This window comes from Coptis chinensis, chromosome 9, assembly GCF_015680905.1.
Source record: "Coptis chinensis isolate HL-2020 chromosome 9, ASM1568090v1, whole genome shotgun sequence".
Lineage (NCBI taxonomy): Eukaryota > Viridiplantae > Streptophyta > Magnoliopsida > Ranunculales > Ranunculaceae > Coptis > Coptis chinensis.
In genome coordinates, this window is record NC_141464.1 from 11,410,654 (window position 1) to 11,433,612 (window position 22,959).

Consider the following 22,959-nt stretch of genomic DNA (forward strand, 5'->3'; position numbering starts at 1 on the left):
AAGAGGCAGGGTTTTCGTACCAAATATAGCAATATTTGACCGAATTACCTTAACAATGCCTTCATGACAGAGTAATTGGCATTGTTGAATTTAATTAGTCCATCTTTTCTTTGGATGAAATCCGCCTATAATTTTTTCCAAATTGATTTTTGGTAAAGAAACAATTACAGAAAGCAGGCAGGGGATGAGTCCTACTACCTAAGTACATAAAGTGTCGAGCTTGGCTTGGCTAGGGCTTGAGCTAAAGCGAAACACTTGCCAAGTTCCGTTAGATTGGGGATGATCATGTGGTTGGCAAAACATTTAGATGAAAAGGAGGCAGATGGATCGAAATGGAGGGCAATTGGAGAGAGAGAGAGAGACTCTTTATGTAATTAAACTATGTATATTGATCCACCATTTATTCATTTAAATCAAAATAAAACATTCACAAAACAAGGGGACAGATGGATCAAAAAAGAGGACATGGCAAAAAATTAAGTTACAATTAACAATGCAGAGAAGATATATGTACTTAATATAGATGTGAAGCCGTGAGAAACCAATAGGGGGTTGTCTTCCGATCACTCCTGTTTTCTGGTCTTGTTTCCATCAACTTCAGAAGTTAATCCTAGCCAACCGTTCTCACTTGAATAAATAACTTTGACAGACCAGTGTGACCTCCATTTGACACTTTCGGCATCACTTCTAGCAGTTGCTTTAGTGTACAACCTTTATGTGTCAGGCTGCAAGGCGAGCCTCTGTATCTGCAGTAATCATTCTCTATCATCATAACAGTAGTATAGTATTGATCGAAATAAAGAAATTGGAACACCAACAATATCAGCCAGTTCTCATCATGCATGCAATAGGTGAATATGGTAAACATAAGGTAGCTGTAGCTACAAGCTTGTCAGCATTTTTTGGGACACCCTCAAGTGGACATCAGGGATATAAGCTAATATAGGGAGTACAAAGAAGTGGGGGTACTGGAGCAATTCTGTGGATTTCCATGGACACATTAAACCACGTGTAGGGGTCATAGACACTAGGATGAGTAAGATCCTTGGCTAGAAGGGATATTAGGGTTGGCAAGGACAGTCCGTAGGGGGCCGAGAAAAGAAAACTAGGGTATAGGAGGGACCTAGAGCTAAGGAAGTGAGGTTGTGTCACCGTCCGTATGGATAGCTGGCCAACCGACAACCACTTTGGATACCCACCAAACACCACAGTGAACATCCAATCCAATACACCTTCAATCTACTATTTCATCCTAGATCTACCCCCTCTGATCAGATCCAACGGTGAGGAGTACATGGGGATATACTGTACCATATTTCGGTAGTACACTAATAAAGAGAACCTCATTAAGAGTGCCCCACAAAAAAAGAATATGAGAGCAAAGCAAAAGAGAGGGGGGATGAATTCAGTTTATAAAGTCAAACATGAGATAGATGCATGCATCATGGGATTAAATAAAATACAGATGCACCGTTGATTCCAACCGTAGATAAAGCTACTGGCTACATGGAGTTCCAAAAGGTATTTAGTTAAGATCCATCGAGGTCGAATCCAAAGGAAAACATGAGGGGCTAACCTATACATGGCAACTCCAAGCGAGTATGATTAATTCACCAGTCACTATCACAATCGATCAACCGAAGCCAAAACCTTCACTTGCTTCATGAATAGCCAGCAGCAAGCGCTCTTGAAGCTGATCCTTGGAGGAATACTCGGGAAGATCTAGTTGGTTGAAGCTGAAAAGATATAATGGAAAACAATGAGGATAGAAAGTTAGACTGAAGACTAGCAAATGGAGCTGCCATCCTGATCCAAAATATTCATGTCAATTGTTACATTGGATACCTAAAATGCTGATATACACCAGGTATATACAAAACTTACCCAATTTGAGTCGGTTGGAAATTTTCAGATAGTGCAAGAATCATCAGAATTTAGCAGTACATATTGATGGATATTGGCAATGTACTTCTGTAAATTTTATTTAAATAATTTGAAGCAAATTAAATTCATATTAGATAAATTCAATCATTCTTCACATTATACTATTAATGTCATCTAAGAAAATATATTTGGATATACTCGACCTTTATCCCGCATAAAAAAGGCTTATCAACTAAATCTGTTACACGGGTACTTCAAAATGGAAGCCAGGCACACGCACACTATCTTTAATTGAACTTCTCGTGTCCATGCCATGTCCATATCATACCCACTTAACATAGTGATGTAAATAGCATATGCTATTTTTAGTAAATCACGCCGTTACTATTTAGAGTAATTTAGGTCACGCCGTTACTATTTAGAGTAATTTAGGTCTTTACTAATTTTAGTAAGTCCTGGTTTTAGTTGGCTTGATTGTTTTTTAGAAGTCGAATTAGTTTAAGGGGTTCTTTTATTTTTAGTATTCCTTATTGGCGTAAGACTGTTGTTAGTAGCCAATTAGTGTTAGTTTCCTATTTGGATGTGGAAACCATAGGATGTTATAAATGGGGTCATAGAGTTTATTAGTGTTTCCATGAGTTACAAACTTGAATGTTTGAGGGTTAGTTCCCATGGGTTGAATTCCCGTTATCCCCTATTGATGATTCTAGGGCTGATTTCATTTAATTGGGGTTTATTTAATTATGTTTGTTTAGTGTTGTTCTTTAAATTTAAGTTTAGTCTTTTATTTAAATCATTGGTGTTCATCTCTGTGCAGTTAAATCGCCACTCGCTTGAAGAGCGAGTAGCGAGTAGGTGTAATCGGTCGGGGATTAATCGGACGATTTTTCATAACACTATCTTTCTTTACAAATAATTATTAAATATATTTAACTTTGAAATACCAACATAATGAAGCCAATTAAGAACCCAATCAATCAATAAACAATTAAAACACTCAATCAACTAAAATAAATATGATTAAAATGTAGAACTTTACAGAATCGAGGGTTGGTCGAATCGGCGAAATGTCAAATTCAATGTTTAACATTGAAATAGTGAACACAATTACTCGGCTAATCGGGCCTAATCGGCCGAGTACTCGGGGAGTTTTTGAGCCCGATTGTAATCAGGGATTAAATTGTTAGTCGGGTCGGCTAAGCAGCGAGTAGCGAGTACTCAACGATTTAATAGCCCAGGACTTCATTTTACTGCCCGCTTCCGTGAGTAAATTTCATCACATAGTAACTAAGCAACTAATATATGTCCGAAATAACAGAATCTAAGTTCTCCAAGAACCAGCGTCACCAAGATTTTCTACCCTGACTACCATAAGACACCGAGTCATCAAGCAATATCTACACTAAGTCACTAACCAGGTATGAGCAGATGGCAGCCTCTCTGGAGCTCCATATGCCTTGTGAATCTGAAAACGTTGAGCACCAGAGATACCTTGTAATGCTTTAAAACCCTCCAAGGGTACCTGAAAAATCAAATTAAAGAATCAGCTCCTCTGACGAATCTGCTCATGATGTCTAGCGACAGAACTGTAAAGCAATTTTGGAAATTGTCTGGTTAAAAGTATCTACCAGATAGGCAAGTAACAGAAAAATTAAGACTTATAGCCAAAATGCACAATTAACGCAGCACTTCGTTCAAAAGAGTTTTATAAAAATTGAAGGTTAACAAGTACAAACTTAAAATTGAATTAATTAATTGATAATATATATATATATATATATATATAACATATATTGAGCTATCTTCAAAACATGTAAAGAACTTTTTAAAAACAGTATCATGTGTTTCCTAAGCCAGGTGTAACACTAAGAAATCTTCCAAATTTCATTATGACATGGAATAGAAACTCTAAACTCTTCTAAATAACAAAACTAAAATTAGAGAATTGAATCTTTGACCGACAGTTACTGAAAATCAGGCTGATCAATTCACACTGTTTTCTCTTTTAGGTTTTTTAATTAATTATCAAACCTCCTGCGTTTTTTTCTCTTCCAACTTTAACTTCTAATGATCAAGTCATCTGGCAGGAACTTTTCTTTTAAATACTATCTAGCAGGAACTGTAAAACCATAATCAGTTTTCATATCACTTGTGGGTATTCCTGCCAGTGTCGGAGGAGACGTGGATAAACATAATGCATCAAAAGCAAGTTACTAGAAAGGCAGTAGAGCATCAGATCCAGAAAATAACCCATTAACTAGCATAACATGTGACAAAAAGCCATATCAAAATACCACAATCAAAAAATAGACAGCAACTCAATTGATAAGATCTGATCAGATGTACCAGGTTTTGGCACTCTCTTGCATCAGATTCGTCTTTTCCAAGAATTAAATACGTATTCCTTTGGTCAGTTCTGAGACTGAACTGTAACCTTGTAACCAATATTCTCATTAGTCTTGGCTGTTCGAAGGCATAGTTTTGGTCAGTTCTGAGACTGATCTTGGATAGTCTTAGAGCACTACCTTGTGCCCACTCTTCTTATTAGTCTTGGCTGTTTGAAGGCATAATTTTGGTCAGTTCTGAGACTGAACTTGGATATCCGCATATTTTGGTCTTAGGACTCAACATGGTGCTTAACAGCCATTCTTGCCAGATTTTATTTCTGTCAGAAATGAATAAAAAAGGGTTGTGTTATATAAACTCACCATTTTACGCACAACACCCACTTAAAGTGATTGTTTTGTTTGGACAAGATTTCCCCCATATATTGTTGATCACACCCACGTCCATTCACTCATCTCATCTCACATTTTAATTTTTCAAGGAAGTGGTCTTTTCATGCTAACAAAGATAACAACTAAATATGATTAGAATTTTATATAACTTTCAATCTAAACAAATACTCATCATAATATGAATTTTATAATTAATGAATCATGTAATGGGTTAATTTTTTGTAAATGGGTACTTGTTTTGTTGGATAAATAGAATTCTTGTAAGTCATTGAGCAAGCAAATGCCTTCTTTGGTGATTTTCATTAAGATTACTAGTTATGTTATATCAACAAAACAGTGTTTTGAGTAGGAATTAAACCCCTTGGATTATATGTTTCCTCCTTCAGCTTTTCTTCCCTGATTCAGATCTATTTTGAGCAGTGATCAAGCTTTTGCCCCACGTGAAGAGCTACAGTAGGCTCGATCACTATATTGAGGGTGTACCTAGGTAGCCACTTTGTGGTTTAGTTCACATATACTGTAAGCTCATTGTCGTAAAATTAGTTTAACTAAAGCCAATAAGTGGCAACCACTTATAAGTGCTTGCTACTTATAAGTTTGTGTACGTCAGGTTTTCCATCTTACACTTTTCACTTTTGGTACTTACAAGTAGCCAAATAATGCAAAATATTGGGTCTACCACTTATAAGTAGATGAATAACTAAGTTACATTGACACGGATATGTGTCCATATCCGACACGGATACAAAGGGTCTGACATGGCCAAAGATAGAAAACTGAGGTAGATGACATACACAATGTGCCTGGTGTGTCCGATAAGTAGCTGAAAAACTAAGTTACATTGCCACGAATGTGTCCGTATCCGTGTCAGATACAAAGGATCTGACACGGCAAAAGATAGAAAGCTGAGATATACGACATACAATATGTGTCCGTGTTGTGTCCGACAGACACGCGGATACGTATCCGACACCGATTACTTTCAAAATATGGCGTGTCCATGTAATATCCCAGAAAAGAAAACCAAAAAACTGGTCCACCACTTACAAATTAAAATAAGTGGCAAGCTACAAACAACACCCCCTAAGCTTCCACTTAAGAGAGAGCTTCTAGTCAGATGACAAACCAATATAGAAGAAAAAAGAGCAAACCTAGATTGAACTCCCAAGAAAATCAGATTCTAGGATCTTCCTTCTATTCTCATGAATATGAGGAAACTGTACAAGATAAGAGCTTGTAGGCTTCATAATTGGGATGGGTTTGTAAGAGAAGATCTCTTCTGTAATTTTGGGAGCACTTCTTGCTCCTAATCTATGTAATCTAAATTCTGTTGTCTGCTGATCACACCAACAGACTGAAAGCACAAACACTGAACATTAATGCATTAGCATTTTTATGCAGCATGAATTGTAGTGCGGCATCCCAGGTGGCGCCCAGGTTTTAAAGACATCAAAAGACACTGAAGCTTTTGTTCATCATCATTTACCTTAGATGTTCCAGTGACAAACTGAAGAAATCTTGCCATGTCTTCCTTGCTGAATGCTTTGACAACCTCCCAGAACCCTTGGACAACGGCAGACGCAGCTGTGTAACCAGTATACTCAGTATTGGCCTTCAGATCATCCACTGGAAAGAGCATGACAAAACGTTATGAGGACTTCCATGAAATCTAAACCAAAATACAGCAGAATGCCCGCTACATATGTTTGAGATACTCACAGTCAATCTCCGGAAGCCCACTGATTAGAAGCTCAAGCTCTTTATCATTGAATATCGAAATAAGCTCTCTCGGTACTAATTCGTTGAAACCTTCTAAGAAGGAATTGATTTGAGGACGGATGGCATTTGTCAAGATATGCTCCGCAACAAGGTCTACATACTCGTGCTTTGTTTCTTCTTTTACCGGAATGTTTCTTCCTCCGGGTATGAGCTCATAATCAGTAACCTATCATAATAAAAAAATTAACAAGATAACAATAGTACGATAAAAAATAAAAAAAAAAAAGTTCTTTTCAAATCTTCAAAATATCAACTGAAGATTATGGATGTCCGGTGAATTGAATCGTGACACATTTATTTTCTGGTCCCAATGCTTTTATTTTTTCTGAGTTGAGAAAAATAAATAAATATATAACAAAGCAACCAAAGCAAATATATAAATTAAAAAGGTTCTAAAAATTTTATACAAAAATGCTCCGGCAGTCTAATAAAGTTGATTGTGATGGAGCAGTAAAATGCAACCCCGGAAATTGAAGTTCTTAGGAAGAAGCTTGGGATGAATACCTTCTAGTAAAAACTAAGTTACATTGGCATGGATAAGTTCATCCGTATGTCTGACACGGCGAATATCAAAAAAAGAGGTATAATCACATACAATGCATCTGATTTGACCGATATGGACATGTGGATACCTACGATGCACAGATGCAGCACTTTTCACATTGCATCTGTATCCACCTAGAGATTCGTTATTCTTGAAACCCTAGTTTTTGGCTATTTTCCATTAAAATTAATTGGTGTTATCAATCTAAGTTAGCATAAAATATTCAACACCTTTTGGTCCGCCTTCAAACTACAATATGATTTATTTTGCAAGCTTTGATGGATATCTGTAATTCTACATAAGCAAATTACATCATGAAGTCTGTCTCTTCGTTCCTCAATTGTTTTGGTTTGGTTTACAAAAACTTCTTGATGTAGTGTTCTGTGGGGACTGGGACCACCACAAAAAACAAGAAAGTCTAGATAATTAGTATAAGCATACATGTCATATTGAATGCAGAACAACACTAATGGGCAAGCCATGATTAAGGAGAAATTAGTTATCTCCAATTAAAAAATTTCCAAAAACATAAAAAACAAATAAATTTCTAAAAAATAATTTCATCATATAATTCGGAAAGATTCATGCCAAAGGATCTCTGAATCTAAGTTACACAGACATGGACTCTGAACCGAAGTTCTATTCACATGGACACATGTCGATAACCGACACAGAGAGCTGTTGAGAACCGACACTAGCACACGGCTAGAAATAATTAATTATTTTAAAAATATTTAGTTGGAAGTATTTTAAAGAATAGTAACAAGTAGAAAGGTAGAAAAAATAATTATCTTTTAAATTATATTTTGGTTAGCAGTATTATTGAAGAATAAGTAATAAGTAGAATAAGAAGATAAGAAATTTAAAGCGTCAATATAAAACAAACATTATAGTGACACGTATTAAGCTTCAAAAAAGTTTATAACTCATGCAAGTGACATCTTAATGTCTTATAAAGAGTTTATAAACATAACATATACGAGTAATAAGATAATTGTGACTGATTTGTAATCTAGTATTTGATTGGCCAGGAGATTTTATTTCCAATTCTGTTTTTTCATTATTATGTTTTCCTATTTTATTGGCGATAATTCCATATTATATTGATTCCTCCTATTGTGGATAATGCCCTACTTTTCTGGTGAATATTATGGAGATATTATTGGTTATTTTTCTTTCACTTATTACCAAAAATGCTTTTCATTAGTCTTCTACCCAAAATTATTGGCCGACAGAGAATATTATATGCTATGTTACATGATATGCCATTTTAAAAATAATTTGTATCGGATACTTATCCATGTATCCATGACGAACACACACGGACACATTGTATGTGATACACCCCAAATTTTTATATTTCAACGCTTTGTACCCGTGTGTCGTATACGGATACACGTATCCGTGTCCAATCTGACTTAGATAATATGCCGTATCCAGCTAACACAGCTGTGTCGACACATATCCTCAAACTGCCGTGTCAATGTAACTTACATCTGAACATACTACAAATATAGAATTTCTTATTTCATCAGTATTAAGATTGAAACTCAACATAACAGATTTGCTAGGAAAGTTTTTGTGTTTGTTACACAATCAATGGGGGAAAATAATTATATTTAGCAAAAAGCATATCAATTCCCAAAGCTTCGAAACTTGCACTGCACACACACTGTTCAATGTTAATTGGACAAATACGGGCTTTATAGACTTGTTCCTTGTAAAGAGAGAGCTGAGCATGTATGTACTATTCTATATTTATTGTGGTATATCTGAAACGTAGCCTTTTCATTTCTATATATATATATATATATATATATATATATATATATATATATATATCAGCCCGGCTCCTAAAATGACCTTAAATAAGGACCAAATCTAAAACAACCCACAACTTCACCTACAAAATGATTTAAAATATAATGTTTTGTGCATATGATTTACTAACCATAAAAAACATCTCTACAAAAATTCAACTCGTTTGATATCTTCTAACTTAGATAAAAATTGTTGTCCACTTTTGAAAAAATATCTAATGGTCCAGAAATGTTTAGTTTTTGCAATCATCTTTTGCCAATGTTAAAAATTGTCAAGTTGAATTTTTGTATTTTTGTAGAGATATTATTTGTGGTTAGTAGATCATATCCACAAAAGATTAGATTTTAAATCATTTTGTAAGTAAAGTTGTGGGTTGTTTTAGACTTGGTCCTTATTTAAAGTCTTTTTAGGAGCCAGGCTGATATATAATATATACAACAATAATACTAATAGTGGATACGTGTGTCCGTATCCATGTTGGATACGGAGTGTCTGACACAACTAAATATCCAGAATTAAGGTATATCACATACAACATGTGTCAATGTGTCCAACACGTACACGTGGGTACGTATCTGACTCGGATTATTTTTGAAATATGGTATGTCCAGGTAATATAGATACTATCATCTACATCGTCTTACCTCCGTCTTCTCATAAAGAATGTGCTTTTCCTCATCAGCATCCATGCTAAATGTCAAATCAGGTATATCACTAACGTCATTCTGCGAAAAAAAAAACGAATAATCATTATTGATATTAACAAACCATGCTTCTGTGTTATTTAAGTCTATTACATAAACAAAATGCCACAGAATAAACAACGAAAACTTGATGTGAAATCATTTTGTAGTGCATCCATATGGGGCTTATTGATCTGCGTCAACACGTAAAATTAACAAGTGGACCATGAAATGAAAATTTCCTAAGATCTAGTTTCCCTAGCACATAGCCTGTGAGAAGCTCTAAGAAGCGAGTGATGATCAAAGAAGTCACTAACCTCCAGCATCCATTTCAAATTCTTATAATAATCTGGGTCAACAGCCTCTATATCATGGTAAGTCACCTTTGCCCCAAGAATGTGCTTGTAGAAGGAGCGAGTGAAGTAAACGTCTAAAAGTTGGCCATCAAACAATGCCTTGGCAACCTGCGAAGGCATCAAAAGTAAATAATGCTACCTAAATACGCCAGCACAGAAGAAACAATTAAGCAGAGTTCCAGGGAATGTTACCACTCGGCCCACAAATTTGAAGTAAGAAAGATGCTCAGTTTGGTATACCGAATTTGGGTTCGGTTGGAAAGTTGCATCGCTGCCCACAGTTGTGAACAGCAAAGCTCCTTTGTCAAATATGACCCTGGACAGTAACTGATACCATTCTCTAGTCAGGCCACCGGCATCAATGCCCTCCTCACCTTGAAACTGCACAGTCAGGCCCTTTCAAGTCTTGAGTAGGACGCATTCTTAACTGATTGTAGGAGTCCTCCAACACATATGCTCGACGAACACTAATACGCAGTGGAGCAGAAGGATGTTGTTCGTGTTGCTGCCTGATTCTCGAGCGAAAATATGCTCTCTTGTTGTCAAAATCAATAAGTCTTGGTGCTTTAAGCACCATAGAGAGTGATTTTTCCAGCAAACCTGGATTCTGCCTGATGAAAGCATTCAATAGGCGTCGATGCTTCTCAGCAAACCTTGCAAATGTCACAGAAGCATCAGGCCGTCTCTGAAGTGCACCACCAAATTTAGTAGATGATTCAGTTGAACTCCCACCAGATTCTTTTACTTCTCTAGCAGTGACATTGGCATTATCTTGAGGCAGAATGGAATGGTTCGTCTAAAGCTTCTCACACAAAACAAAGAAAGCCTCAATAAATGGAAGAAACCGCTGCGTACCAGGAGGAAGAGGTGGGAACTGAGAAGAAGCGCCTCCAACGTGGTCGCCAACATTCGTACTAGAAGAGGCAGAGCCCTGCCCCAGTTTTGTCTCAGTGGTGCATATACAATCGCTCAGTTCATGCCACAGTGGTTCAAGAGCTACATTCAAGTTCCACATAATGGTTTGCTCCTCCCCATCATTCTGTTTACCCTTATTTGCATCTACCGCAGGTGCAGTCAGTGCACCAAGTGCTTGTAGAACACGTAAAATAGCTGCCCCAGCCATGGAACCAGCACTCAGGCCCAGCATGTGTGTACACTTTAATGTGATGAGCTCACCAACAGCAGAACTACTCAAGCCATGAGCTAAACCTGCCAACTCCGAAATAAAGAACTTCCTATGGGGACTAGCAACGGAGGCCAACTTCTTTAGGACTCCGGCCGCAAGCAAATAGACTTTATCTGAAAGCCTAGCAATTTTAAATCAAATGACATTACTGAAAAGAGACAGAAAAGTTGACCAAAACCATACTTAAGTCAGTCATAGCATACAAAACAAAATAAAATTTTAATTACCCCTCACGGGCAAGAAGCCTGCACAAGTTTTGCAAATCCGGCTCAGGGAGCTTCAGAAAGACATCATACATATCAACAGTTCTCTTAATGGCTGGGGCCGGTATCTCGCTACAGACACTCTTATCCAACTCTTGGCAGGAATCTACATTAGCTATAGATGCATGTTGTTGACTATCACCTGGTTCTTCAGTCGCCGGTAAACTTGGTACATTTGCTGCACCAAATCCAGAATGACGCTGACAATCAACCTTCGAAGCACCTGTATAAACAGCCACTTGAAGCAAGCCCATTACCTGCACATTTAAAAAAGAACAAGGGAAAAAACAAATCAGAACGTGTTGACCAGCAAGGAAAGGATAGTAGTTAACATCCCATCAAATGAACATTCAGACCTGGTCCAGATGAGCATTGCTGCGTAAAAAGAGTGGTTGATTCAATAGCTTCAGGAATAATACTACAGGTATATCCCCCTCAGAGATTTCTAATGGGCTTGACGAGGTTACTTCTTCCAGTAGCTTTTCTTTCCCTTTTTCCTTTCTAGCTTCCGATGTTGTTAAATTTGGAGACGTAGAGATCAACGAAGGATCAAAATAAAAGAGAATATTTGCAACAGAAGAATGGTTTGTGGCCAAATATGTCAATATCTCAAGAATACGACGTGATACCAGTGGGGGAAGACCTACATGATAAAACCAAAGTGCAAATTGAGATCTTGCATTAAATAAACAGAAGTAGCAAAACATTCACTTTTCAATACCAATATAAGAAAAATCAGTACCATCCAAAAGCTGTGCTCGGCCATAGACAACATTCGGTTGACACCCATAAAGCCTCTGAGGAGGTGATGTTGCAGATCCTCTGACAAGACCTTCAGCTTCAGGTCTAATCAGATCAAGCAAAATGCGAAGAAGAACAGCCCTTGTAGCACTATGTGCACAAAGATTCAACAAGAGTCTTTGAAGAAGGCCTTTTCCGAGGGGCTTCCCAGACGAAAATTAACCAAAAACAACACAATAGGACCATGTGAGATAAAGATCGAAGTGCAAGGATGCTAAATATCATATTGCAGGGATAAGAAAGATAATCCAGAGTAAACTATGGCATTCCAACTGCGGATACAATATGAAGTCTAAAGTTCAGGCTAATCAGAACAAATTGGTTCAACTCTACAGGAAAACATTTAGATAATTACATGTTCTTTAAGCAAAAATCATCTATCTCAAGTTCTTTTTTTGATATTTTAATGCCCTTTTACAAGCCTTTTACACCAACGTTATCCCTAATTGCCATGAGATTGTCTAAACAAAGACCTATTACAGTAGGAGAAATCAGACCACTTCGCACGCAAATATTAGCATTTGTGTTTCATATCACATGGAAATCCAAAAATTCCTCATTGAAAATCAATCTTGTAAACATAAGGAATTAAGGATGGATTAGAAATTCAGAGTAATACCTGTGCTAACCTCAGAAGCCGGATCAATGCTTTCAAAGATCCGGTATCCAAAAGCGGTGTGCCTTCAATTTCCTTTACCTTTGAGCCATCCGATATAGAAGATATTGCTCTCCGACCTATTGTAACTCCCACGCCCCTATCCATCACAGTCTGCCTATCAAATCCCAAACTATTTCTCCTGCCACTAAGCCTATGACTGCTTCCAAAAAGGCTGCGAGCCTGATAGTGGCTCATTGCTCTATCCCTGAGCATCTGGGCTTCCGCAAGCAACGGAGAAGGCAATGCAGACAAAACTGCTTCAGAAGAAGTCAGAAGAACCTGATACAGGAGCAAGGGACAAATAACAAAATCAATAAGAAATTTAAAAGACTTTCAAAAGAAAGAATAACCCAAAGTGCAAAATCATTACCTCTTCACGCAAATCAGCAGGGAAAGTAGCTATAATGGAGGCATTGTCCATTTCAACAGCTTGTCCTTCAGCTTGTTGAGACTGCGCAACTCTTTGTGCTCGCTGTTGTGCCAACACTTCGGCTTGAATATCTGGAGGGAGAGCAGCTAAAAACTCGGGATCAATGTCTTCTGCTGAAGGTGGAGCATATGCTGCAGCTTGAACAGGCTGAGTTTGTTGGGAAGCTAGTACTTCTGCACGGAGGTCTTCAGGTAGTGCCTCCAAGAAGGTAGGATCAATAGTATTTGCATTAGAGCTTTCATTGTTGTTACTGGTTTCATCAGCTTGATTAGCATCTTGAGCAATAACAATATTTTGATCGCTGGATGGCACATCTACACCACCACCATAAACAGGATTGGCATGCTCTGTTTGATTTTCTTCAGCGTCAGCACCATCCATATCAACATCAGCACTTACACAAACTGAAGAAGTATTGACATCACCAACATCAGTCATTTCTAAACCAGAGTCTACACGTGCATAATTACTAGATTGACTATCTGTTCTTGAAGGTGCATCAGCATAACCATCCTGAAGTGCCAACTCACTAGAAGTTACAATACAAGAACGAAATTGGCTCTCAGTTGGCGTAGCACATTCAGGGAAAATGTCCAACTGTGTAGCAGTAGCACCATTTAACCCACCAATTTCCATGCCAGCACTTCCATTTGTTATACTGTTCAACTCATTTGGATCTCTTGACATCATACTCCGCTGCATCTCTAAGCCTTCATCCGCTTCTCGAGCAAGAGACTCCAGATTGACAAGTTCATAGGATAAGTCAGGAAGATGGACATCTGTCTCAGTTGTTGGACTTTCTAGATGATGAACTGATTCAGTACCCAAGTCTTGATTCTGGACTTCTCTTTGCTGTCTGTTTACATTATCACCAACTAGCAGTGGCTCACTAGTATCACTTGGTTGTGGGACATCAGGTTGTCGTGTTTCCTGTTCCTGTGCCCCTGGATTCTCCGATGGCATCTGAAGTTGAGGATTGTTGGCAGGAGCAACACTGTGTAACTCGGATATAAACTCCTCCTCAATTGCCTGAGCAATCATAGCAGCCTGAGCACCTGCCTGAGGTTGACCATCGTCAGTCCAACGACTGTCACCTGCCCCTCTGCGACCCGCCAAATGCAAAGGATCCATGCCTACAGAAAAATCGATCAGAGGTGGTGGCGCTGAACCAACCAAACGGTCACCAAAGAGTGAAGCTGATGCATGTTCAGATGGAAGAACAGGTGCATCAAACATATAGAAGTGAGTTACATCAAAACTTCCAGCAGGTAGAGCTTCCAAATCTCTGGATGTGTTTCCAGCTGACGACCACATTGAACCAACTGGATCACCCAACTGAGACGGCCTAAGAAGGAGAGGATGTTGAAAACCACCTCCACCTAGACCAGATCGCTCAAGTAAAGCCCTGTTACCAGTTTGGTGGCGCCGCTCACCGCCTAAAGGCCTTCGAACCCCAAATATGTCATCCACATTCAACCCCTGAAAGGGCTCTGCAGCAACATCAATGAGGCCACCTGCAGGTCCAGGTCCAGGTCCAGGTCGCCCTAAAACCTGCAATTGGTCTAAACCATCCAGGCCTTCCCTCCACCTTACTTCTATGACACGGTTCTCATGAAAATCGTCATCTTCATCATCAATCATTTCATCATTGTACTCATCCCCCAGTCCAGTATCATCGTGATCATCCACATCAGTATCAGCTAATGACATTAGAGCAGCACCATCTTCAGCTATATCCTCATCATCCTCATCTTCCTCATCCTCTTCATCATCTTCACCATCCTCCCCTATGTCCTCATCATCTTCATCCCCAATCTCATCATTTGTCCTGTGCTCAACTCGGAATGTCACATCAACTCCATCTGTGTTGTGTATTGCACCATCTTCTTCCATCTCCTCATGCATGAACTCCACTCCATCTTCCATAAGAGGGTTAGAGGTTGGGATCTCGTCCATCTCTATTCTCATACTGTGTTCCATAGACCGGCCTTGATTTGAACCTTGATCCCCTTCACTCTGAGATGTTCCTTGCAGCTGCTGTACAGTTTGCACTACATTACTGCCTTCATTTTGAGTACTATTGTGGTCAATCTCCTGAGCTTCAGTGGCAGAAATTGAATTTGTTTGAGTTTCAGTTCTATCAGAAGCAGCAGCTGTTTTCTTCTTGTTGGACCCATCTGATTTGCGTGCTTGTTCACCAGCATTAGCAGCCCTTGTTAAGCTCTCTAATGCCTTAAGTATGAGATTCACAACTTTGGGAGCATCAGGATGGTCCAGATCAAGCACTTGAAGCATACTGGTCAATGACTGAACCACCCCTCCATCGATCATAGTCTTTGCTATGTCTGGTGAGCAACCAGGACCAGGTAAGTTGCTGGAAGATGAATTTTTTGACAGAATAGAATTGACTAAATCAACAAAAGCTAAGAGGCTTTTATTTGGCAATAAAACACTCTTGGAGGAGTTGCTCTCTATGTTTGAAAATGAAGACAAGGCTCTCACAAGTTCATTGATCACACGTTTGCGCCCTTCACTAGAACGCCCCGATAGAACTACCAAAAACCATGAAGCTTTTTCAGACAACTTTTCACTCCATTCATCAGCCGCTTCAAAGGTCTTATCAGATGACAACGGAAGTAAATGATTCAGAACATGGTACAGTATTCCTCCTTGTCCCACACCATCTAATTGAATAGATCCCCGATGTTGACACGTCTCCAAATCCCGTCTCAAAATAACCCCTACTGCATGTACATACATGAGAAGAATATCACTCATCAACTTAAGGACAAAAGTTACTTTTGCTAGCCCCACTGATCGTTCAGAGAGACCACCAATGCCCATAGTCTCCAACTCATCAACTTTTGATTTGCCCTTCTTCTTTGTACTGGGTTCATCCACTTCCATGGGGGTTGAAAAGCTATTACAATCTACCTGTCCGTCTCCCAATGGGTAGCACATTACTATTTCCAGAAGCTGGTCAATAACTTGAGTAAGATTTGCAGGTACTTTTTTATGAGCCTTGGAACATCTGCTTGGTGTATCGTGTTGCTTATTTTCAGGTATCCGAACACATTCAGTAGACAACACACCAACTTCAACAGGAGATGTTTTTGATTTATCCTTTTCTTTGTCCTTTAATAACACAACATTCATCCTCCCTCCTGATGCCTCCAACTGACAAACAGCAGCTGCAGCCCTCATGAAGATCACGGGATCTCTAGAGATTACAGGTGCCATGGATGTCAAAAACGTCCGGGCCAAAAGGCGGCCAGAATGACGACTCCGAATGCCAGTAAGAGTTTGTCGAATCTCCAACTCCATAGCCGTTTGTAGGGTTTGAGGATCTTCAAGTAGATGGCGAACAATAGCAGATGCCACACTATCATATCCAGGGAAGAAACAACTTCTTGGTAGACTAAGAAGAGCAGTCAAACCTCCAACTTCAAGAAATTGCATTGCTATAGCATGAGTTTTAGTCAAGCGGGCACATAACTTCAGAATAGCCTGCATAACCAGAGATGGAACATGCTGTTTGATGAATTCACAAGCAACTGCTAGTACTCTACGACACTCCTCAAGAGTCAGGTAACCAGTAGACTTTCCCAGTACCTTCTCAAAACCATTTTCAGAGTCTTCTTCATTAATATCAGATGCACATTTCCTCTCTGTAACTGCTGATGGAAAGGATAATGGCTGATGTTCTTCAGATGAATCAGCTAGAGACCCTGAACGACTTCCTTTGACGCCTTCAGAAGCACTTCTTGGTTTCGATTGCGACATGTTATCCAAAATAAGCAACAAGGCAGTCACACATTTAGGAACTGCATTCTCTTCTCCCAACTCATTTTTCAGCTTGAAATTCGCCAAGATATCTACTGCAGCAGAAACAATACCATTCTCAGCAGCAACTTCACGCGTATTGCCATCTTCCGAGAGAAGTAGTGCCAAAATATGTGATAGTGCACAAAGTGCACTGATGTCCTGTGAGAAATCAGATGGACAAAGCTTTAGCTGCTGAACTAGATAGGAAGTAACTTTTCGACGGTCTTCTCCTTTGTTGCGATTGCAAAGAGTCACCAATAAATCGGTTAAAGAGAAGGCCATCGAATCACTATTCTGAAACAACTTCATAGATGAAGCAAGAATATCATCAACCGGAGGTGCCTCTGTTCCTTTCTCATCCGTCGGTGCATCTTTTGTCTTATCAGCAGTATCCTCTTTAGATGTTTCGGGTGAATTTCCCAATGATAATGCAAGGGCTCGAGCAAGCTCATCATCTTCCTGCACAGGATCATCAGCATGACTAAACAACCATTCCATTGCCATCTCAACACTGTTTGTTTCCACCCGCCTCAAGGCTTCCTCAGCTCTGGCTCGAGTAAAACCCATCTCAACTATAGTAGCAATAGTTGCTTCATCTGGAGGTGGAGCCATGAGGCGCTGTGATGCGCCACCTGTAACACCATGTCGCCCTTGCTTTACATCTACCACACCAGAGTATATATGAGTAACAAGGGAGACCATGGAGGTAATGAAAGCAGGGCTGCAAGTGGGAAACATGTGATGGTTCCATATGGGAAGGACAACATCCAAAACCTGAGACTGCAACATACGGACAAACACTTCAGGATCCCTAGGAACGGGAAACAACCCAATCGACAATCCAGCTGCAGCAGGTTGAACAAGCAACTGAGCCTGAGATGAAGAGCTTGGAGACAAGAGTAAAGTGGAATTAACAAAGTACTCAAGCATGCGACAATAGCTTTGTAAGGTATCATGCAACCACAAACTGGGAGACAACTTGTTCCCTTCGCCAGTCTTATCCTGATCAAACCCAGATGAAGTAACAGAATAGGGTAGGGTCCAAAGTAGTTGGCTTGTAGCCTCAAATGTTGTCAATAGCTCTTTGAAGGTTCCATGCACGTAGAAATTATTCACCAGAATCGTGTTACATGTACGTCGTCTGCTATCAAAAATAATGGCCACCATGTCATCCACAACCTTCCCAAGATATCTACATTTCACTGACAGTGATATTTCTAGGGAAGCAGATGAAGAATGTCCAGAGAAGCTTAGAGCATCATGAAAGATTTTAGACAGGGCTGTAGCAAGGCTCTTAGATGCAGAACTTAATGAACCAGAGTCAATCCTGCGACGGTTTGGACTGCTAAATCCCTTAACAAGAGTCACAGAGAAAGAGCGCATTGCAAAAGCAACCTTACTTAGACTTTCCATGATAATAACATCAGGACTTTTATTTTTGGTGTCTTGGACAGAAGCATAATCAAGAACATTCACTGAACTTTCTGCATCAATGCTGAAAGCCTCTATTTGTCGACCAGTCCTTCCACCCCGTGTCCGTGTCAACCCATGTCTGCCATGACGGTTTGCAACTTCACCAGAACGAACCGACCGAAATACCGATAAGATTTCCTCCTCCGCACTCCATTCGGATTGGGAATTGTTACGTGTTGAGACTGGATTCATGTATCTTACCATTGGTACAACGTTTGCATCATCACCATTTCCAGAAATGACAGATAAAGTAGCATTCTTTGTTACAACTTCTCTATCTTCCATCTTCTCTTCCACCTTGGAATCACTGGCTAAAGATATTTGCCATATTATTTCCTTGTAAGCAATGCCAAAATCCTTCAACACATCAGCATCTGTGGACCCCAATTCAGATACCATACTGCTAGAACCTTTCAACACAAAGTTGGACAGAGACAGGAGACCTTCAAGACAGGAAAGAATTCTGATGACCTCCATTTGCTTTCCAGAATCAAGCTCAGCTAGATGAATCCCACTCACCAAAATTAAAGTTTCATTTGTTGCCTTCAGACGTTCCCTCAAAAATGTGCATAGTGTTCGAGCTAGAGTAGCAGAATGTTGAGGCGAAAAGTTCCTGAAAGCAACAGATATACTCTGCCCAACTGAAAATGTAAGCGGCATTAGTGGCAAGGTGAACAACTGCAGAACAGCTTCAATCCCTTTCTTATCAATAAATATACGGCATGTGTCAGCATTCTGAAGAATCGTTTCAAGAAGACGGGCTGCATTATTTATGCATTCAGGAAGGAAAGACTCAATATTTGCTAAAGAACCATCAGGAGATGCCTCAGTTATTTGTTCTGAAGTTTCCATCTTTGAAAATTCCCCATCATCAGTTGAAACCAGAATACTTTCTTCTGCATCAGTTTCCATTGGAACAGGGGCTGAACAACCTATTGATTCGGTGGCCAAGGAAGGAGCTTCAACCCCATGACCAATCTTTGAAATGGTAAACAATATCTCCATTAACATATCCACTCCAGGACCACGCAATGAAGAAGCATGACGCATTAGTTCATCCAATCCTGTAGACAATGATCCTGGAGCATCCCCAGAAAGAGCCCGTACATACGTCCTGGAAGTAAATATTCTTACAAAGGACCTCAAAGCATTGCAATCCTTAACGGCTTGCAGGCCTTTGTTATTCAAGCACAATGCATCCAAGCACTGTGGTATGCATGCAACAGCTTCAGCAGAGCAAATAACACCACCCATTACAGCCTCCAGGAAAGCAGATGGCAAATCAGCAGCATCTAAGACAGGAAAACAAGTAGGATCTTTATGAATGAGATCACTCATGACAGTTGCTGCAAGTGAGAATACCCCACCACCAAAATCTTTTGCTCTTCTGAAGATGATACAAAGGCAATGAGGCAATAAACTTTCCGCTGAACCGTATAAGCGAGCCGAGCTCCCAGGGGCATAAGTTCCAAGTGATATAGCACGTAACAAAGCTTTCATTAGTAACCGCCGGTGGTATGCAACCAATCCATCAGAATAAATAGGCTGCCTGTTATCCAGCTCGCCAGCCTCAACATCGACAACTTGTTTTCCCTTACCAAAACTATGAGAGTCTTCACCCTGTTTACTGGAGCCACTTTCAATATAACAAACTTCTGTCTTGAGACGAGCAATAGTGTCGTCTAACCCCCCCAAGTCTCTGAACAGTGCAGCTGCTGGGTTGCTATAATCCATAAATGCCTCAAGAACATGAACTGCAGTACCAACCAAATGTAAATGTTGGGGTTCCAGGTCTTTAAGAAGAGGAAGAAGAGTAGGTATTAATCCTGCTTCACGCAATACTGAGCAACCAGAAGAGGATGAAACCAAAACAGTGACTAGCGACAGGAGAGCCTCAGCAAAAACAACAGAACATTTTGAGTAATCACCAGTGATGGAATCGATAGTCTTCTGCATGAAACTTGGTAGAATGCCACGGTGCCCACCGGATGTGATAGCAGTCAACACTGCTGCCTGGCGTGATCTATCTTGGCAAAGGGAAACCAATGCTAGAGTAGACAGAATTCGGATCTTTTCGGGAACCATATCTTCATAACTTAACAAAGACACCAGCTCATTGATAAACTCGGGCTCGTTATTGAAAAAAACAGCCAAGTCTTCTGCATCATTGCTCGCTTGAACAAGTACTAAAAACGCATATAGACGAATGCATATATACTGCTGGCGGGAAGCTAAATACCCAAAAGCTCTTGCAAACCGCAATCTGGTTAAAAGCGAAAACCTCAAGGTAGGTGGTACTTTATACTCTGTCACTAGTTTATTCAGAAGCTCAAGATCACTCCCTTCATGAGCACTGATTCTAGGCAAATGAATTACCTGTAAGCCGTGGGTCATCTGGTTTGTAGTATTTACCTCTTCTGCTAAATCATTTGCATAAAACTCAAAATGGAGGGTGCAGCCTAACTCATATGCAACTGAATCACACCCATTCTCTATGGAGCATGCAATCAATCCGAGACCTTCTTCCTTTCCTCCCCAACCTTGAGAAAAGGCAAAAAGCTTCGAATTCAAAGAAGTGGCTCTTATAGAACATTTCCCTGTTGTTTTCTTTAAGAATGCAGCCAAAGTCTGAAGGCTTGCCTCGACCACATCTGCATCAGTAGAAGCAAGCAGAAACGAAAGATGATGCTGCATTGCCCAAAGAACCACATAAGAAAGGGCAATTATGAAAAAAGAAGAAAAATTAGTGGTGAAAAATAAAAACATCGCATTAAGATACACAACAATAACAAGGGGCTTAGCCGTGTATTGGCAAGGTGGAGACGAAGATGGAAGGGGTTGGGAGGTGGACCTCTGGATGATGGTGGTGCTGGCAAGGTGGAAATCATCGTTTGCTTTTTTTTTTCTTTTTTTTGTTCCCCTCATTTTCCTTAGCTTTTTTGTCCTTCCGCCAGTCTGTCTGTTTCGTATTTGCTTTTGGGTTGTTTCTAATAAGGTCTTGGGTGTAGACTCAAGGTCTCATTATTAGCCGAGGTGTTTATGCCACTTAAAAAAAATATATATATTATTTTTTACCTATTGAAAAAAAAAAGGAAACAGAATAACAATAACAGTACATGAAGGCATAAAACATATAGAAGACAGACACTATCATTTAAAAATAAACTTACCTCGTAAGAATTATAGAGGTGTTTGTTTGTACAATTATCCAAGATGATCCTAATAACACGTAGAATTTGGAGAACCGCATCTCTTGGGAAGGGAGGATCAGCCTCCAAAAAGTTATCCTCAACTTGCAAATCCTTCCTCGACTTTATGTACTTCTCAAAGAAAGAATCAAAGTGATTGAAAAGATCAACCCAGTGGTGAAAATCTCCCTGGGCAGAAATTAAAAATGAAAAGAAATGTAACATCAGCATCAATAAAAGTATATACTAACAGTGAACAGAAGAAAAAAAATACGGTAAAGGTTAAATCATAAAACCCACCTTATCAAAATCCCAGACAAAGTTTTTTAGGGGTTCTTGTATATTTTCCAGTGGGACACTGGTAACACCATCGACAAAAGATTTGATTTTTGGAGGCTGAAGCAAAAGAAAAGTATATGTATGTCAACAATTGATACTTAAAACTTCAAAATAAGTTAAGTAAAGAAAATGGAGAGAACTCAAAGTGAAATTGAATACTTTAAAGTTATACCAATTCTATACTAACTATCCTCTAAAAATAAGAATCAACAATATCGGATCATACACATTAGATAACAGTGGCAGCACAAAGGTTAAAAATATGATCTTTAGCAACATGGATAGCAATTGCAATACAAAGCTTACAATACATACTAACTAAAAAGCCATCCACTAAAGGATAAAGAAGAATAATATATTGGCACTTAAAACGAACCAAAAAAGCTAAACTGGACTGATTGGATAAAGCATAAACTCCCAATAAATGAAAAAGATACATAAATTTTTAAGTAATTTAAACAATGGCAAGTAAAGTTCCAAAATTTACAGCATGTAATTCTTTTGAGAAATAGAACAAAAGAAAGGTAGATGTATTGATCAATAGTAGTGGAGAATTAGCATACCACTTCCAAAACCCTCCTTCTTTTTAATTTCATATTATTTAATTAACCAACCATTCAGAAATGATATGAAATAATTGAAGCTTCAAATTCCACACGCAAATGATCTGATCGGAAGTGATGAAATGAGTTTTGTTTTGTAAGAGAGAAAGAGTTTGGGTTTCAGTTTAGAAGAGAAAGGGTTGTTTTATAAGAGAGAGAGAGAGAGAGAGAGAAAGAGAGATGCTCTGCTACGGGTCTGGGAGAAGCTAAAGAAGAGCAAAAGCAAAGGAGAAGGAACGGAAAGGAGTGTTAGTTACTATAATATATATATATATATCAGGTATCTGAGAACGAAAAGTTTTTTGCCACGTCCAATCCCCCCACTACATGGGCTTTATGAACACAATTAAAAAAAAGCCCGTCCTTAATTGTAATCGCTTTTGTTATGG

General features: G+C 39.2%; 2 protein-coding genes across 3 annotated transcripts; both read right to left on the reverse strand.

Annotated features, from left to right (window-relative positions):
• Window positions 1-365: 365 nt before the first annotated feature.
• LOC147474753 (E3 ubiquitin-protein ligase UPL1-like) lies at window positions 366-10,454 on the reverse strand. Of its 2 annotated transcripts, none has more exons than XM_086583196.1 (8): window positions 9,998-10,454; window positions 9,767-9,913; window positions 9,411-9,491; window positions 6,342-6,567; window positions 6,109-6,248; window positions 3,300-3,406; window positions 1,577-1,736; window positions 366-740 (listed from the first exon to the last, which is right to left on the reverse strand). In XM_086583196.1, exons 2-7 carry the CDS (start codon window positions 9,773-9,775, stop codon window positions 1,634-1,636), a joined length of 666 nt encoding a protein of 221 aa, XP_086439322.1. In that variant the 5' UTR covers window positions 9,776-9,913; window positions 9,998-10,454; the 3' UTR covers window positions 366-740; window positions 1,577-1,633. The 2 variants fall into 2 exon arrangements, with proteins under 2 accessions (XP_086439322.1, XP_086439321.1); XM_086583195.1 differs by having other exon boundaries at window positions 366-746.
• Window positions 10,455-10,601: 147 nt separating this feature from the next.
• LOC147474754 (E3 ubiquitin-protein ligase UPL1-like) lies at window positions 10,602-22,672 on the reverse strand. Its single transcript, XM_086583197.1, has 9 exons — window positions 22,532-22,672; window positions 21,930-22,025; window positions 21,612-21,818; window positions 13,084-21,129; window positions 12,675-12,992; window positions 11,997-12,198; window positions 11,611-11,897; window positions 11,219-11,511; window positions 10,602-11,112 (listed from the first exon to the last, which is right to left on the reverse strand). Exons 1-9 carry the CDS (start codon window positions 22,562-22,564, stop codon window positions 10,602-10,604), a joined length of 9,993 nt encoding a protein of 3,330 aa, XP_086439323.1. The 5' UTR covers window positions 22,565-22,672.
• Between the last annotated feature and the right edge of the window lie 287 nt (window positions 22,673-22,959).

Excerpts from the sequence above, each read along its gene's own strand:
- LOC147474753 (XM_086583196.1), bottom strand. Across the intron at positions 6,249-6,341 it reads TGGGCTTCCGGAGATTGACT|TGGATGATCTGAAGGCCAAT; the intron begins GTGAGTATCTCA and ends TGCTCTTTCCAG. Across the intron at positions 1,737-3,299 it reads CTGCCATCTGCTCATACCTG|CTTCAACCAACTAGATCTTC; the intron begins GTTAGTGACTTA and ends ATATCTTTTCAG.
- LOC147474754 (XM_086583197.1), bottom strand. The coding sequence starts at position 22,564 with ATGAAATTAAAAAGAAGGAGGGTTTTGGAAGTG. Across the intron at positions 12,993-13,083 it reads CTGCTGATTTGCGTGAAGAG|GTTCTTCTGACTTCTTCTGA; the intron begins GTAATGATTTTG and ends CTCCTGTATCAG. Across the intron at positions 12,199-12,674 it reads GGCTTCTGAGGTTAGCACAG|CCCCTCGGAAAAGGCCTTCT; the intron begins GTATTACTCTGA and ends TCGTCTGGGAAG.